Below are 18,147 nucleotides of genomic sequence, written 5' to 3'. Positions count from 1 at the left end.
GTGGTTGTGTTGTGTGGCTCTGGACTTCAGTCGCAACGTCCAGCCCTAGCTGAACAACCAGGTGTGCAGTGGCAACGGCTCAGTGATTGGTAGACACACTCCAGATAGGGGCTACCCATTGGGCCAGTGACCGCGGCTGAGGGCCATTTGTTATAATTTAAGAATATGCAAGGTGGATACATGTGGTGGACACAATCATGTTTTAAGTGACCATTCGTGACAGGGAGCCACATGAATGCAGCTCCACGCAAGTGAAATAAGTGTGTGCAGCCATTTTAAAACCAGCAATTTTAAACATGACATTCCTTATACACACAATGTACAATCATAATCCATGAGGGTTTGGAAGTTGGGGGGGGGAGGGTTGGAGGGAATATGTCCAAATCTTAGTCACTCTATAATATATAATATAATAGACAGTTGCCATCTCCTTGCAAGTGCTGCCACCTGCTGACTAACTGGAAACTTGGTGCTATGAGCACAGGCTGGTTTTGCTGAACTTTGAAATAAGTCCAGCCTTGGCTGAAAATTTTGCTAATAAGGGTATTCAGATCAGCAGTTTAAGGCTTCTTTGTTTTTCATGATCATGCAAAGAAGTGCCACAGCCTACTCTGAATTCTCTCTTCCACCATTATTTGCACCCCACTTCCTCTCTTTTTCACATGAACATTTGTGCTTTTATGTCAGAAATCCTTTTGTTGTTTCGGGGGCATCATCTCTCTCCTCACTTGGCCCAAACTAAGGGTGATTACCACCTCCAATATTTATATGTATATATTCTTCAGAAGGCAGCTATTGGTGAGAGATTTTGGAACATAGCCATGGGCATGAGAGGAAAGAAGTCCAACTATTTTTCCTGTGCTTGCAGCCACGGTCCAACACCAACACAGCTGGAGTTTGTAATAGCTGTGGAAAGGGAAACAGACAGGCTCAAACGTTTAAGAGATTCATGGCACATTTAAAGTACTTATCTATGCTAGGGTAACAGCTTTAAGCATAGATGCAGATTTAGAAATCATTACTGGAATTTAAAGAAATACGATGCATCTTGCCATGGTGGGGAAGGCCATGTGTGTCTGCTCAGTCTGCCACTCACATGCTCACTGTTGACGGACAATTTCAGCGCCCCTGCTCGCTTCCTAGGGTTATTCAGCTTTAAACTAGGGACGGAGTGGACAACCCTTCCAACAGAGAGTGCCTTCAGAGAGAAGACTTCAAAGTAGGACAAATGGCTACCCTCATGATCCATACAGGAATCCCAACAACCTGAAGTCACTGCATCTTCCTCACGTGGTACTTCTCTGCTAACAATCCATGGCCTAACCACACTGATGTACAAATGCATGTGTAGGAACCAATATTCAAGGTTAACAACTCCACCCCCACCCCCGCCCCCCACCCCAAAAAATGACCTGGGAACTCACGGGACCCTACCCAAGTAAATGCCTTATGTGTGCTTAATCTATAGCTACATGTGATAGATTGTTTTAAAGAATGCTGGACTCAGTGAATCGATGTTATTCTGCCCATTTGGGCTTCAGCAGAGTTACTGTCAACTTCAGATTGGAACAGAGAGCAGGCCCAACCAGAGCCAGAGTGCAGTAATTACTCTGGATTGAGATCGGAATCTGGTATTTGACCCTGAGATAATCTTATCTCTTCAAACTGTTCTTGGTAGCATAGAACATCTTGCTATATCGGAGTATGATTTATCACCTGTATTTTAAGGCCTGGGAGATGTATGGTATATCAAAAGAAATGAACAAATGTATGTTTAAGTAAACTTTATAGTTTAATATAGAAAGCAGAAATAAAAAGTCATAGGATTAAAGAAGTGTGAAAATTAAAAATAACTACATGCAAGCTGGCTGCCGCCTCCTCCTCCGTTTAGTAGTTTACTCATGTGCCACTTTTCCATGGTGAACCATGTTCAAAGCAGCTTGCAGTAGCATCAGAAAAGTTTGCATAATAAAATACAGCCAACATTTCAGGATCATTCACTAACCTCAAAGCATTATAGTTAATAGTCATGTAAATATTAAAAGGCCAAACATCTCCCATTAATATGCACTAAGATTAAACAACCCACTAATAATTCATACTGTGGCCTAACAATAGAAAGACAAAAATACAATCCAAACAGCAAAAAGAGTACATTTAATCCTAAACTAAATGTTGCCCCCAGCAACAGCCCCCTAACAATACATTCCGGTGGAAGTTTGCTTAGAAATATATTCCATTGTGTTATGTAGTACTTTCCTAAACCAAATAAATGTGCATCGGGTTGCAACCTACGTCAGTCAATGCAGGCCTGGCTCTCTCAGGCCAGATGGAAATAAGCCAGAATGAGAAGCAAGATCCTAATGAACATTGGCAAGCGGTGACAAGGCTTGACAAGGCAGTAAGCTTCCATTGCATTGGTACAAGAGGTTACATTTTCAAAGGCCAGAAATCCAAGTCCAAAGCAGCTGCTTCCCACTTGTAGTTCCAAGTCACATCATGGATGCAAATTGACAAGAGTCTCTTCCAGCAAAGATCCATCATAGACACAGCCAAGGTCCACATAGAGATCCATCTTTTTTCCTTTCTTTAATACAAGAACCTGTCAGGGAACTGCCATCGGAAGGAAGGGAAGTGAAAGGGCTCACACAGGTTGGGAGAGACTCAGCAGCTGAAGAGGGAACCAGTAGGGGGAGAGGAGCTGAGCTGAGGGAAAGGGAGCTGGAGGGATGGCTCAGAGACACTTCCAGCGAAAACAGTGGGGAGGTTTCAGGACCTCCTGTAGGGACACCCACTCCTCGCCGGAAACTGTCACGCAGAGAGTCCAGAAGACGTGTTTCCGTTAAGGAGCTTTTATGTTGGAAGCGATTCCGAAAGCAACCACTGTCGGAATCTGCCAGCGACTGACGGAGCCATGTTTAAGGGGCTCCGTTACAGACAGAGGTTTGCAAACTTGACCAAACTCTGAGGGACTAGGATTTTACACACAAGCAGCTCATCGTCCCATCACAGCATTCCGACAGTCTTCGTGAGCAGCTTGTGCAGGAGAAGGCATCATGAGCAACCCAGCCGGAACCGGAGAAGCAGGAGCTGGAGCGGGTCCAAGCCTGGAAGAAAGGTACCGGGTGTTGGAGGTCCAGCTAGCGCTGCAGACGGCGAGGCTTGAGGAGAGGAGGGCTCAGGATGCAGACAAAAAGGGGAAAGACACCCAGCTCGTCAGAAAGGTACCAGGATTGGTGCAGAAGTTTGGGGGGGAGCCCAAAGACTATCATGGCTTTCGGACAGAGATGCAATATGCCCTCAATCTGCAGTTTGATGAATTCCCTGACGAGGAATCACGAGTGGCTTTCGTGATTGGGCATCTTGAAAAGGGGGCGAGAGACTGGGTTAGACCCCTGATGGCAGCGAATAGTGACGTCCTAAAGGACACGATGAAGTTCTTTCGCGCCATGGATCTGATGTTTTCCAGCGATATTGAACAGGGAGTGGTCCGCAGACAGTTAATGGCTTGCAAACAGGGGAGCCGATCTGTCCGTGAGTACTGGACTGAGTTCACCATGTTGATCCATAAATTGGGGTGGGATCTATCGGCGGAACCCATTCAAATGCTCTTTGAAGAAGGGCTTTCTTCGGCTGTGAAAGACGAACTTTCCCGGGCGCCCAGGGCGGAGTCTATGGACCAGCTGACCAAATCAGCGCTGACCATAGGAGCGCGCCAGGAGGCGAGAGCATTGGAGAGGCGGGAAGGGAAGGGGGAACGTTGGAAGGAGTTCCGCATTCCAGACATTCCAGAGCCAACTTTCCCGCCGGCAGAGCCGATGGAAATCGGAACAGCGCGCGCGCGCGCAGTTTCAAAGCCCAGTGAGGGGGGGAAGTAGGAGGAGAACCGGAGTCAGAAAACACTTGGGTAATGGCAGAAGATATCAATGACGAGGTATTGATAGAAACGTTCCATCAAAGGTTCCCAAGGAAACCTCAGCCTGTGGAGAGGTTCCGGAGGGAATACTTTGGGACCACCGATGAGGAGGAGGAGTTGGAAGGATTCTCGGAATCGGAAGGGGAAGGGGAGATGGACTCTGAGGAGGAGGAGTACTTCGAGACCAGGAACCGCAACAGGTGGAGAGAAGTGTTCGGGACATCGGAAGATGAAGGAAGTTCATTCCGGGGTTTTGCCTCCTCACCGCCCGTAGAGGAGGGGGCGAGAGGGGATGAAGGGGGCCCTGGAGGGGAGGTGGATGTCAGGGAACTGCCATCGGAAGGAAGGGAAGTGAAAGGGCTCACACAGGTTGGGAGAGACTCAGCAGCTGAAGAGGGAACCAGTAGGGGGAGAGGAGCTGAGCTGAGGGAAAGGGAGCTGGAGGGATGGCTCAGAGACACTTCCAGCGAAAACAGTGGGGAGGTTTCAGGACCTCCTGTAGGGACACCCACTCCTCGCCGGAAACTGTCACGCAGAGAGTCCAGAAGACGTGTTTCCGTTAAGGAGCTTTTATGTTGGAAGCGATTCCGAAAGCAACCACTGTCGGAATCTGCCAGCGACTGACGGAGCCATGTTTAAGGGGCTCCGTTACAGACAGAGGTTTGCAAACTTGACCAAACTCTGAGGGACTAGGATTTTACACACAAGCAGCTCATCGTCCCATCACAGAACCTCCTATGTTTTTTTCTAAAGATCTCAAAATCTAGTATGAGGGATTGCATTAAAAAGTCGTAACCAATCACAGCCTTCATTCACTGTAAATCAGCTATTCAGATTACCAGGATGTAAAACAAAAGCCGGTTTCTGAAATATCACATTCAACAATGTTAGAATCCAATCTTGCACTATCACATCAAAAATAGTTCCCTATATCCTGTAGCTGGGATAATGTTGGGATAAAGTTTATAGTTTTGCCATTAAGGTAAATGAGCAGATCTTGTATATAGCCAGTCTGTAGTCATTCACATATGGCACAAGAAAAAGGAAATTCCTCACAAAAAAGGGCTATATCCATATTAATTAAATTTAAAGCCACATTGAGTGTTGATGAGCTTTCTTTTCTCAGCTATTGAACTGGGTTTCTTAAACTGGTCTGTTCTGTTGTGCTTAGCATAAAAACATAAAGTTGAAGCATCATTAAAGAGGTACAAACCTCCCTAAGATTGGTTTGAGTAGACATCTTGTACTGCCCTATTTCCTCATCACTTTCCCATCCCTCCTCTGTCCTTGTTATTTTTTTACAATGGATTTCTGTCATTGTACCTGTTTACATTCAATAACCTAGATATGACTTGATAATTTTAAAAAATATTATTTAACAAAAGGTAAGCCTAGCTACTTCCTGATTCTGGAGCCCAGCTAGTGTCACATTGTTGTCTCAAGGCCTCCACCCCTTTCCTGCACAACCACATCAAATTTATAGGTGTGGTTATGAATGTTCTGGTACAAATGCACAAACTCCATGGTTTATAATTAAAAAAATGAAAAGACCAAGCTTGCAGTTCCAGGACAAGAAAGTAAGTAAAAACTGTAAACACATAAAGATTAGTACTTGGAAAGCTAAGGGTAATAAAATGAAAATGGAACTAAATGAGGCAGGATGCACCATGACAATTGTGCCAGTTGGCAGAATGGGCAATCATCATGAATTGGCTAACATTAGCGTAAGCTCTGTTGTATCTTATTTATGTTATTCTTATTTCAGACAATTCCAATAATTAAGGGGACAGCGATATTTAAAGAGTGGCAAAGAGCAATTTCAAGATATATCTGGCAGGGTAAGAAGCCAAGAATTATGTATAAGTTATTAACGGATGCGAAAGAAAGAGGCGGCTTCGCCCTGCCAGACTTGAAATTATATTATGAAGCTTCATGTCTCTGCTGGTTGAAAGAATGGATAAAGTTAAAAAATACTGAGTTATTGGACTTAGAAGGTTTTGATAACAGATTTGGCTGGCACGCATATCTATGGTGTGAGAAAAGAAAGATTCATAAAGGTTTTGAAAACCACATCTTTAGAAGATCTCTCATAGAAATATGGGAGAGATATAGAAGTTTATTAGAATCAAGAACTCCCCACTGGCTATCTCCGTTAGAAGTTATGAGTCTTAAGAAAGTCAATATGAGGGGGAACTGGATTACATATAAAGAATTGATTATAAAGGAAGGAGGAAAATGGAAAATGAAATCCTATGAAGAAGTGAAAGAGTATGTGTATGATTGGTTGCATTATTATCAGGTTAACGAAATGTTTAAAAAGGACTTAAAAGAAAGAGGTTATGAGGTAAAAGAATCGAAATTTCAAATAAAAATAATAAACAATGAAAATAAAATTTTGTCCAAGATGTATAAAATCTTGCTAGAATGGTATACAAAAGATGAGGAAGTTAAATCGGTTATGATACACTGGGCCAGAGATTTGGGTTATAATATACAGTTTAATGATTGGATAAAACTGTGGAATGAAAATATAAAATTTACGGCATGTACTGCGTTAAAGGAAAATGTTATGAAAATGATTTATAGATGGTACATCACACCTGTGAAACTGGCAAAAATGTATAAAACATGTAATAAGTGTTGGAAATGTAAAGAAAAAGAAGGAACATTTTATCATATGTGGTGGGATTGTAAGAAGGTGAAGGGCTTCTGGGAAATGATATATAATGAGATGAAAAAGATGTTGAAATATACGTTTGTTAAGAAACCAGAGGCTTTTCTTCTAGGAATAGTAGGAAATGAAATAAATAGAATGGACTGTAAACTTTTCCAATATGCAGTAACAGCAGCGAGAATATTATTGGCCCCAAAATGGAAACAGGAACAACTGCCGACGCTCGAAGAATGGAGAATGAAACTGATGGAGTATGCTGAACTGGACAAACTAACAGGAAAGATCAGATATATACGAGATCAAAAGTTCATTGAAGTCTGGGGAAAATTTTCAGACTATCTGAAATGTGTATGTGATGAGCAAATAACGCTAGTGGGATTTCAAGAAGTTCTGTAAATGATAGAGGACTATTGTATTGATGAAAACTAAGTGTGTGAAGGTTTATAAAATGCAATATAAAATTAGGAAATGCGTATTTAAAAATTTGAATAATGGATGATTGTCAGAGAGGTTGAAGGAAGTCTAAAAGAGAAAATATGTGATAAATTTAGATTGGATACTATAAATGTATGTTGGAAAATTTAATAATTTTTTTTAAAAAAAAACATTAGCGTAAGCTCACAGAGATAGATAGATAGATAGATAGATAGATAGATAGATAGATAGATAGATATAGAAGGATGGGAGGGAGGGAGACCACTGCTGAGCCTTGATAGGGTCTGACTCAAGGAAAATATTAATTAGGTGGCCCAAATCTTGGGTCCAGTTCACACATTATGGAGAGGCAAACCCAAGTGCATGCTCAACAGGAAGCTGTATCCAATTGTGGGCCCTTGGCAAGTATCCTTGCATGCTACATGTAACCTTCACGCTGTACATTATTTTGTGCACACTAAGAACAGGTGTGCCTCTAAGAATGTAGTGTGTGGATGGGTCTCCTTCTTTTAAAGGTGCTCAGAATACACCTGTGCTCCCCATTTGATAAGGTTTCTATTCCCTATTTAGAATTCTGTGAACCCAAGTTGGGATTGTGACCTTTTGCTCCTGATATGACTACATGGCTTTAGCAGCTACATGGCAAGCTCAACAGATAAAACTGTTAAAGGCACAAGAGCTCTTCCCGAAATAAAGTTGGCAACCCTAGCTGAAGGGCCTGAATAGTTGGCAGCCTATTAAGCATAGAGCAGTTTTCCAAAGTAGCCCTGGGCCTATTTGACTGCAAACACCATACACTCCTTGTTAGGCGATGAACAAATCCCAAAGCTTCGTTTGCACCCTGGCACCCTCCAGCCTTCAGGATGCGGGGTTTTTAAATGCTGCCTCCCACAGCCTTGAAGGGGAAAGGAAGGTCAGAAACAGAAAAAGGCTTGTACCTCCGCCATGCTTAATTACTGAGGGAGATCAGCTCCAATTGTTGGCTGTAATCAATATTTATTAATTACCACAATTAATTGTGATGCAGAATTAGGGCGGTAATGAGTGGAGTGTGTAATCAGGAAGGGCTCGTTAGGCAACCTGCAAGCTAGACAGGGGGCAAGCTGGCAGGCAGCCACTCGAGAGCCTCTGGGAGTGACAGGAACAACTGAAACAGATAGGAAGGGCTTTGAGGGGGAGGAATAGGGCAGCAGCAGCAGGCAGGTGCATAAAGAGACTGTGACAAGTGATGTTGTGGGTGCCGGTGTTCTGTGCCCTGTGGCAGGCCCAACATGCCTTCTTCATTAGTTTTGTCACCTCCTTAGCAAATGTGGATCAGGCCAGTGTCCCATCTAGCCCAGTATTCTGTTCTCACAGAGGCCAACCAGATCTCTATGGGGAGAATAGGATCAGGACTTGAGGGCAATGGCACTCGCTTTCCACTTTTGCTCACCCGCAACTGGTACCCAGAGGTATACTGAGTGGAATTCAACTAACTAGTCCCACTAGAGCAGGGGTCAGCAACCTTTTTCAGCCATGGGCCGGTCCACTGTCCCTCAGACCTTGTGGAGGGCCGGACTATAATTTTTTTTGGGGGGGGGGGTGAACGAATTCCTATGCCCTACAAATAACCCAAGATGCATTTTAAATAAAAGGACACATTCTACTCATGTAAAAACTGATTCCCGGACCATCCGTGGGCTGGATTTAGAAGGCGGTTGGGCTGCACCTTAGGTTGCCTACCCCTGCACTAGAGGAAGCCAGGGCAAGGATTTCCATTAGCATAGTGGGGCTTCCCCTCCCCCTGCACATACAAACACACACACAATTGGTTTGGGGGGTGATCAGGAGAACCCCCAAAACTGCACATCGGGGGTGGGGAGGTGGGAGGGTGTTGTTCCATCTGACAAGCTGAAAAGCTTACATTGAAAGAACAATTGCCATAGTGCTATGCTAAATTCCTCCTGCTGTTTCCAACAGTGGAGATAGAACATAACCATTGTGGCTAGTAGCTTTATCCTCTTAAAATGGGTAACCAATACCATTTCTTGTGTGAGTGTATTCCTAAATGTAACTGTAAGTGCTGTGTGAATAAGTATTTATTTATTTTTTAATGTTTGTCCTGAATCTTCCATCATTTAGCTTCATCTGAGGGCCTCAAGTTCTTGGAGATGACCTTGCAAGGCGAGCCATTGGCATTCCACTGGAACAGATTAATATTCATGTGGGAAGCGTTTAATAAGCCCTAGGAAAGTCTTTGCCATTGTCAGATTGCTGGGAGACATTGTCTCCCTCCTCATTTGTGTGGCAAGTGGGTCTTCTGAGCCACAGGCCCTTCCTTACCCAGTGGAGTAGGAATTGTCTCAGTGGTGGAGGAGGGGATGCTATATTTGTGGATGGAGTCAGTATGGCCAAGTTTGAGAGAAACTGGCAGTGTATTTTACCCCACACCAGAATCTGGCAGTGAACTGAGCTGATGTGAACCCTCTTCACAATTAATCATGAGAAGGTGATGCACCCTGCCCCCACCCTGGCCCACCCTTGACGCCTAAGGGTTCAGCATAGATGCCTGAAAAGGAAAAGTATATGTATCTTCTTGGGAGCACTACAGCTTTGTAGAAGTAAAGCTTAGTGCACAGAGGCAAGGGGCTGGGGTGGGAGGAAGGGAAGAGAAGGAAAGGGAGGATGGGAAAACTTCACAGAATGGCATCAGAATGGGTTCAAACTGTGCTGGGTTAATGTGGTAGGGCGGCAGAGAAGGAAAGAGGCATGGAGCCATGACAAGACAGCCTCAGGCCTGTACTTTGCCATTGCCTGTCAGGCGTGGCCAGAGAGAACTTTGATACAGCATAAAGTTTGATTCCTGTTTTTCTCAGCTGGATTTGAAAAGAGGGGTTGGGGACTTGCCGTCTGAATTATTCTGTTCATGATACCTTTACTGCCTGTTCTGTGAAGCCAAGTGAAATGTTCTAAGTCTGAGCAAAAAAGGCCTCCCAAAATTCTCCTCCATATTTGCTGGAAGCAAAGTTGGAGGGAAGGCATTTTGCTGAATATTCTCCCAGAGCAGAGTGGATTGGGAAGGCAGAATTCCCCAGCAGCTGAGGAAGCACCCCCCCCCCCCCAAAAAAGCAGTGGGTAAACCTGGGAAGCCAGTATTCAAGTCCTCTCTTAGCCAGAAAACTCACTGAGTGACCTTGAGCCAGCCATAGTCTCTCAGCCTAACTTACCTCACAGGGTTGTTCTGAGGATAAAGTGGGGAGAGGGGAAACTTCTGTGTGCCATTTTGAACTCCTTGGGTGAAATAATGGAGAGAAGGACTGGAAAAAGCAAGAGCCAAGCCCACAGCTTCTTACACTGATATGAAAACATGGTGCCATCACCTTCAGTTCTCCACCTATTCATGGGCGAATTAAGGTAGGGATGAGGGACATTTCACTGAATATTCCCTCGGGGGAGTATTCTCCAGCAATCAATCAATCTCCTTTATTGGCATAAAAAAGTATCATATACATGGATCAGAACACAAACACAGTTAACGAAACGTAGTGCGTGGGGGGGGATGACAACCTGTGGACCTCCTGATGTTGTTGGGCTACAGCTCCCTCATTCCTGACCAATGGCTATGCTGGTTGGGACTAGACAGCATCTTAAAGAGCAGAGCCATCACCTTGCCAACAAAGGTCCGTATAGTTAAAGCTATGGTTTTCCCAGTAATGATGTATGGAAGTGAGAGCTGGACCATAAAGAAGGCCGATTGCCAGAGATTTGATGCTTTTTAATTATGGTGCTGGAGGAGACTCTTGAGAGTCCCATGGACTGCAAGAAGATCAAGCCTATCCATTCTTAAGGAAATCAGCCCTGAGTGCTCACTGGAAGGACAGATCATGAAGCTGAGGCTCCAATACTTTGGCCACTTCATGAGAAGAGAAGACTCTCTGGAAAAGACCCTGATGTTGGGAAAGATGGAGGGCACAAGGAGAAGGGGACGACAGAGGATGAGATGGTTGGACAGTATTCTTGAAGCTACTAGCATGAGTTCGACCAAACTGCAGGAGGCAGTGGAAGATAGGAGTGCCTGGTGTGCTCTGGTCCATTGGGTCACGAAGAGTTGGACACGACTAAACGACTAAACAACAACAAATGGGAGTGGGAGTCCAATAATATCTGGAAGGCACCACCTTGGCTACCAATCACTTTAAGAGTGGTGGTGGTACAAGCCACACCACACACTCCTGGGCTACTCAGCTGAATGGACAGTAGTAGTTTCAGGCTCTTGACATTCATAAGGGGCCTCTGAAAACTCAGTACTCTGCTGTGCTTGATGCTGGGGAGGACACCCTGTAAAACTCTTGTCACTGCATCACACTAGCAAATGAGGCTTCTGTGCTGCCAAAGTATCTGCAGGGAAATGACAGTGGTTCCCTTTGAACACTGTAGACAAGCTCCCCCTCCCACATAGTGGAGGCCGTATTGATTAAATGGTCCTATTGGCAAATGGTGCAGGTGCATAAGATTGAGGTGGAGGAAGCATAGAATCTGGAATGTAATGGGTTCTAAATCAAATCACAGGGAGGGGAAGATGTTAGTGGCAGACCTTGGGTTAAGTACTTAATTCGTTCCGGAGGTCCGTTCTTAACCTGAAACTGTTCTTAACCTGAGGTACCACTTTAGCTAATGGGGCCTTCTGCTGCTGCCGTGCTGCCAGAGCATGATTTCTGTTCTCATCCTGAAGCAAAGTTCTTAACCTGAGGTACTATTTCTGGGTTAGCGGAGTCTGTAACCTGAAGCGTATATAACCCAAGGTACCACTGTATCATAGTTGCAGCGCCTCCCAAGGCTTTGCACTCAGTGTGACCGAACTGGTTGCAGTCTCCTAACTCTGTCTCTACAGATGTATTGGGGTTGGCTAAGGGGTCGATCACACTTGGTATAGGCCCAAGAGATTTGATTTTGAGAGGCAGACACAGAATCCTTTGGAACTGGCAAGCAGGGGATCTGGCACCCAAACCTAGCAATTTAGACACAACCAGAGGGTAGCTCAGGCTAACAATGCCTAGGGGCAAAAGTGCTCTGTCTTGAGGAGGGGTCCTGACTAGCAGGTAATTGTTGAGTGCGCTGGCCGAACACAAGGTTACTGTAGGCAATTAAAAAAACAAATAATGTGGGGTGATGCATGCACACACACACCCCGTCCCCAGGAGATGCGACAGCACCTTCAGCCGTCTCTTACCTGAGATAGAAATGGGTGTTTGAAGTATTAAGGGCAAAGGGAGGGGTGTTGCTGCTGGGATCCACCCCTTCCTTCGCTCATCACAGAGCAGCCAGTGGCATCTGACACAATTGGCTCACTGTGGTGGAGGGGATGGGGGGCTCCCTGCAGAAAGGAAAACATTGCAGATGATGATATTGACTTCCCTCGGGTGGAGCCCCTGGGAAGATCTAGGACACTCAGCCTCAGGGCTCCGTTCTGCCCATCGTCATCCGTTGAGCCGGGGGTTTCTCAGCTGTGGTGAAGATGCCCTTGTCCTGCTGCCCAGATGGGTCCCCTCCTGTGCCCAACTTGGACGGCTCCCTGGCTCAGCTCACCTCCCGCTTCCTGCGTGCGACCAAGCTGCACGGGCTGCACTACATGGGCTCACGCCAGCAGTCCTGGGCACAGCGTCTGTTCTGGAGCGGGGCTTTCTTGACATCGCTGGGGTTGCTGTGCACATGGTCAGCCAACCGGATACAGTACCTGCATGCTAAACCAGTGCACACCAGAGCCCGCATGAGCTGGTCCCCCTGGATGCAGTTCCCAGCGGTCACCTTCTGCAACCATAACGCAGCACGCTTCCTCCAGCTCACCAGGCCGGATTTGTACTCAGTAGGACACTGGCTGGGGCTGACCTACAAGAACCACTCCCTGCTTCCCAGCGTCTTGGAGGAGTTGCCAGAAGAGCAGCGCCCCTGGCTTAGCCGCCTGGCCAACTACACCCGGTTCCTGCCATCACGCCTCTCTCCACATACAATGGAGAGTTTCTTCCATCGCATGGGACATCAGATTGAGGACATGCTGCTGGATTGCCACTTCCAGGGCAAACCTTGCGGAGCTCAAGACTTCACCCCTGTGAGTGGCTTCCGTTCTGCACCAGGACCTGGGGAGGTGGGGTAAAGAGGCTGTAAGGATGAATAGTCAGGAAAACAGATTACATCCTTCTTAAAACACTTGGAATCAATTTTTGTATGTATATGCAATAGGGAACAGGGAAGAGTTAGAGGATATGTTTGCTTTTTCAATGCATGTTTGAATAGCAGTGTAGCAGCTCTCATCTGCATTAGCAGCTTGAATTGGTTGGTGGTAGTCATTTGATTTTAACAAATCAATCCAGAATTAAAAGGTTTCAACTTGTGTGCCCTAAGGGTGCAGATGCAAGGGAGCAAACTGCACCCTAGATGAAGATATAGCAGAGCCTCCGTCAGGGAAACTCGTGGTCCATTCACTTTGACTCTGCAAAAGTCCCTGGGTTCAGTTCCTTCCTATGTTGTGGGGAGACAACATTCATTCGCTTGCCAGAGACACTGTCTCAATCTAGACTGTTGCTGCCTCTCTTTGATCATCAGGCAATTGGCTTCAAGATTTGTGTTGCTGAGCTGCAGAACAAACATAGCACTTGCAACAGCCAGGATCTGTTGCCATGAGGGTATTTGCTCCCCTTATCCTCTTAGTCGCATTTGACTTGGCAGCTGGTCCAAAGTGACTGTGACAGTCTGGGGCGCGAATGCACACACACACATATACACACAGGCTTCTTTGGGGATTGCCTGCACCTTGGAACATGCTCCAGCATCTTCTGCAATGTGTAGGAGTTCCATGGCAGCTGCTGAGAGGTTCCATGGCAGATGAATCACTCTGGAAAATATCTCCTGCAGGGTGGAAGTCTGAAAAATACTCATCAAAGCCATACTTTGTGAATGGGTGCTAATCACAGATAGGGAAAGTGGATAAGCTAGAGTCACCTGCATGTGTCAGTTGTGTGAATAGAACATTGTGCAATTATTGGAGAGCAGCACAATGTTGCTGGTCCTGCCTCTGCCACCAGGCATTCTGTTCTGCTCCAGGATGGCTGTTCATAGATATAAGCATTGAAGAAGCCTACACATGAGCAGTTGCTGGTGTGGAGGCTTCCAGGTGATTGGCACTTCCAACCAGAAAGGTGTCCCAATGATGATGATGATGATGATGATGATACCCCATCCAAGAAGGCCTTCTGCATCAATAGCACAATCTCTCACATGGAGGTTTCTTCAGTACAGATGTCCATGCCAACAGAAAGACTTTCAGGGGCAAGCTCAGCAGTGTACCCAATGCCAAGCAAGGGCCAGTAACACAGCCCTGCTCCCTGGTTATTGTGTGATGCCCTAAGGCGGCTTAGGCTGATGGAATTTCATAAGAGAGAGGGCAGGGAGACCTCATGGGGCAACCCAGAAGGAGGAAGAGAGAATTACAAGGCTTGAGGCAGACAAGGTAAACGTTTGGTGGCAGTGGATGGTTGTTTTTCTGCTGCAAGTGATGAATCCCACTGCAATGGACTGAGGTACTATGAAATCTAAAGTTAGATCTAAGTATACTGGGGGGTTTTTTTGGGGGGGGATGTTTGAGAAAGAAATATCGGCTATTTTAGTTTTGTTTTCCTGCCGATCAATATTGCCTCTCCCTAGTGTTTTTAACAGCATTCCTCTTGTACCTATCATCATCTCACTTTAAAAAACTACTTGTTTGCTTTGGCACAAACTGTTAATTTCTGTGTGGCTTAAGGTGTTGACCTAAGACGGTCAAATTATTGTGTGTATCTGGACACTGTAGAAATAAACCAATCCTAAATATTGCTGATGGATCCCAAAGGGTTCAGTACCACCAGAATAGTGGTGGCCAAAGAAAGAGTTAGTTGCTGTAGAGTGATTGGGGTCAGTATGCTGACCCAACCTGGTAAACACAAAGCGGGAAGTGCTTGTTTCAGAATGATTTGAGGGAGCAGCTGGGCTTTTTGAGGGTCCTTGATGTGGGAGGGGGCACCATCACAGCTTGGGACCAACACGGGTGATGTATCAGACGCTGACTTTGAGGTTTATTCCCCTTGGTTATTTTCAGTCCCAACCTTGTCCTGAGATGAAGTGGCCCTGCTGGTATATTCTTTGCCTCTGTAGCTGTATCTCCCCACCACTGTCCTGCCCCCGCTTAGTCTCCAAGGGTCAAGTACCATTTATCCACTTATTTCCTGAAATACAATGTATGCCATGAACTCACAAGAGCTGTGCTGGATCAGATCAAATGCCTCTCTAGTCCATCCTGCTGTTTGTCACAGTGGACAGCCAGGTGCCTTTGGGAAGACTGCAAGCAGGACATGTCCTCTGATTCTCTGAAGAATCTGACACCCTCTTTTTCAGTTGTGTGTGCCTCCCTCCTTCCAGCTATATGGTGTATTGGGTTCAGGCAGGATTTTTATACCCAGCTCTCTCCTATGCCTGAGAAACTTCTCCCCCAGTACCTTGTAGGGCTTACAACTTAGGCAGGCAGAGCTCATAGATCTTGTCAGGGGAAGAAGCCATTGTAAAATGGAGGCAGAGTAAAGGATAAGCCAGAAGCTGGAATAGCAGAGGGGTTGTTCCAATTCTGGGTCAAAGGCCTTGGCAGAGTTGAGTGGGGAAGCTTCCTGCTCCTTCTGGCTACGCTGGCATGCACAGTATTTGTTAGGCTTCTAGGCATGATGGGCCCTTTCTCTAATCTGCCCCTTTCTCCCCAGGTCTACACACGCTATGGGAAGTGCTACACATTCAATGGCGACCGGAACAAACCACGAGTGACTCGCCAGAGTGGGATGGGCAACGGGTTGGAGATTATGTTGGACATCCAGCAGGAGGAGTACCTGCCCATCTGGAGAGAGACCAGTAAGAGCTGGGAGAGTGCAAAGGACGTAGAAACATAGGACGCTGCCCTACAACAAATTAGACAATTGCGCCTTCTAGCGCAAGGGGTATGTGTGCTCAGGCCTGGGGGCCAATTGCAGCCCTCCAGGCCTTTGACTGTCCCTAGGAATTCTTCCCAGGCCACATCCCTCACAGCCATGGTCCATAACCACCTTCATTTCTTTTGCCCGACTGTAATGTGTCCTTGAACTGCAATAATGCCTTTCACTTGCCTGGATGGAGCGATGAAGGCATAGAAACCTCTGACTTGTGTGGGACTGGACTTCCGTTACCCTGCCCACCACTGGCCTGCGACACCTGGAAAAGGTTTCCCACGAGGCAACAACCATCAGGCTGAAAAAGGCTTCCCATGCCTGATACAGTTTATTATTGCCCATTCTGAATTTCAGAAGCCCTCCAGGGTTTCAAAGGAGGGGTGTTCCCAGCCTTGCCTGGAGATGTCAGGGATTGAACCTAGTGCCTTCAGGATGCAGAACATGTGTTCTGCTACTGGGCTAAAATGATGGAGTCACTGTGCCAGCAGCTCTAATCTCCTTGCTCCCCAGCTCCCCTTCTCTCTGCCTACCTCAGTCCTCACTCTCCTGATAACAGATTCCCTCTTATATGGCTCATTGATGGCACTATCTACCCCCAGAAGCCAGTGGGAGTGAGCAGGAGGGGTAGCTGCAGTTTTGTGAAAGTAACTAGAGGTTCACCAACATTTTTTCAAGGGAAAGAGCACCTAAAAAAAACCAAGTTCTACACCCTAATCAAAGAGTTAGGAAGCACAATAAGAAAATTATTCATTACAAATATACAAACATAAAAAGCATTCATCAAACAACCAGATGCCCTAATTACTATACTGTATATTACAATTAAAAAAAATGTCACCAAGATGACCAGTTTAAGACACTGATGTGCTGGCATATTCAAATGGATGCTCCTGGCAGCACATTTGTGATATTTTTAAAAATTATAATACATAGCAGTAACCAGAGCTATTTGTTTTATTAATGCTTTTAATAAAATCAAGAGTCCCCACTTGATTAGGCGTCAATCAGCTGCTCTGCTCACAATGGTTGGAAAGGACAGGAGTGTATGAATGCATGAAGATCTCATTAAATTACATGGCTAAATTTATTCAGCTAAGGTCTAGCAAAACCTTCCTTAACTATGGCCTCATTCCTTCCACTTGCAGATGAGACATCATTTGAAGCCGGAATTCGAGTACAGATCCACAGCCAAGATGAGCCACCCTACATCCACCAACTGGGGTTTGGAGTCTCTCCAGGTTTCCAGACCTTTGTGTCCTGCCAGGAACAGAGGGTAAAGACCATGAGACAAGGGGAGATGAGTGCAGGGCTGGTGGGGTGTGAGGAGAAAAGGGCTCCAGCTTTTTGGGAAAAGTGAGACTAGATATTGTGTGGGGTCTGATAACAGTAAGGGGGCATAGAGAGATAGGCCTCTGGCAGGGACAGGTGGATGCAAAGTGTCATAGTCACATTGAGTAAGGATTAAGCATTGCTCCCAGTCAGTGAATGTTTATCCCTAGAACCTCCCTATGAGCTGTTAGAGAGGAGGACTAAGCAGTGGCTTTAATGATATGCTAGTCAAACATCCCAAAAGGATCTGGACTTGAATGTCACTGTAACAGGCATTTGATAGCCTAGGACACAGGACTCTTACCTGGTCTGGTTCATTCGGGCTAGTTGGAATGAGGAGAATTGGACAACCTCAATATCTCTCCCACCAGACCCTAGCCTATAGATAGCAACCAGATGTGATGCTGTTACAGTGACCTCCACTTAGCAGGCTGGACAATGGGTCAACCAGGATTTTTAAAAAATCAGATGATTGCTTGCAGAGAAGTTAAATATAAATGATAGGTCTGCTTGCTGACATCTGGAAAAAAACCCCAGCAGCACAGCACATCTTAATGCTATTCAGCAAACTCCACAACTTCTCAGCTAACTCTAATGCAGTTTGAATGAAGACACTGAAGTGTTTACAGATCTTTTGCAGGGATTGTTTTGTGCTTTCTAATGAGGAGAAGCAAATCTATACACTTAAACTGGTTTAATGGTTATTCCATCTTTCCAGGGAACTGTGACATTTGTAATTCAATAGAGTAATAAGAATCTTAGGAAAGAAAAATCTCAGCACCTAACCAAACTACAATTCCTAGGTTTCTTTGGGG

The 18,147-nt window shown here is 45.7% G+C and overlaps 1 protein-coding gene across 7 annotated transcripts in view; it reads left to right on the top strand.

Annotated features, from left to right (window-relative positions):
* The window catches only part of ASIC4 (acid sensing ion channel subunit family member 4), a 222,074-nt gene that overhangs the window by 179,255 nt on the left and 24,672 nt on the right, over positions 1-18,147 (top strand). For 5 of the 7 annotated variants that reach the window (XM_080977009.1, XM_080977011.1, XM_080977012.1 and 2 more), the window contains exons 2-3: positions 15,785-15,929; positions 17,149-17,276. In XM_080977009.1, coding sequence (XP_080833135.1) covers positions 15,785-15,929; positions 17,149-17,276 — 273 coding nt within the window. Of the gene's footprint in view, positions 1-12,456; positions 13,111-15,784; positions 15,930-17,148; positions 17,277-18,147 lie in introns of those variants that run through there. The other 2 variants (XM_080977010.1, XM_080977013.1) reach the window with 2 other exon arrangements.

This window comes from Podarcis pityusensis (assembly GCF_964106645.2).
Source record: "Podarcis pityusensis genome assembly, chromosome: 1".
NCBI lineage: Eukaryota > Metazoa > Chordata > Lepidosauria > Squamata > Lacertidae > Podarcis > Podarcis pityusensis.
The sequence above is the reverse complement of the archived record's forward strand: the minus strand, read 5'-3'. Positions and strand labels throughout refer to the sequence as shown.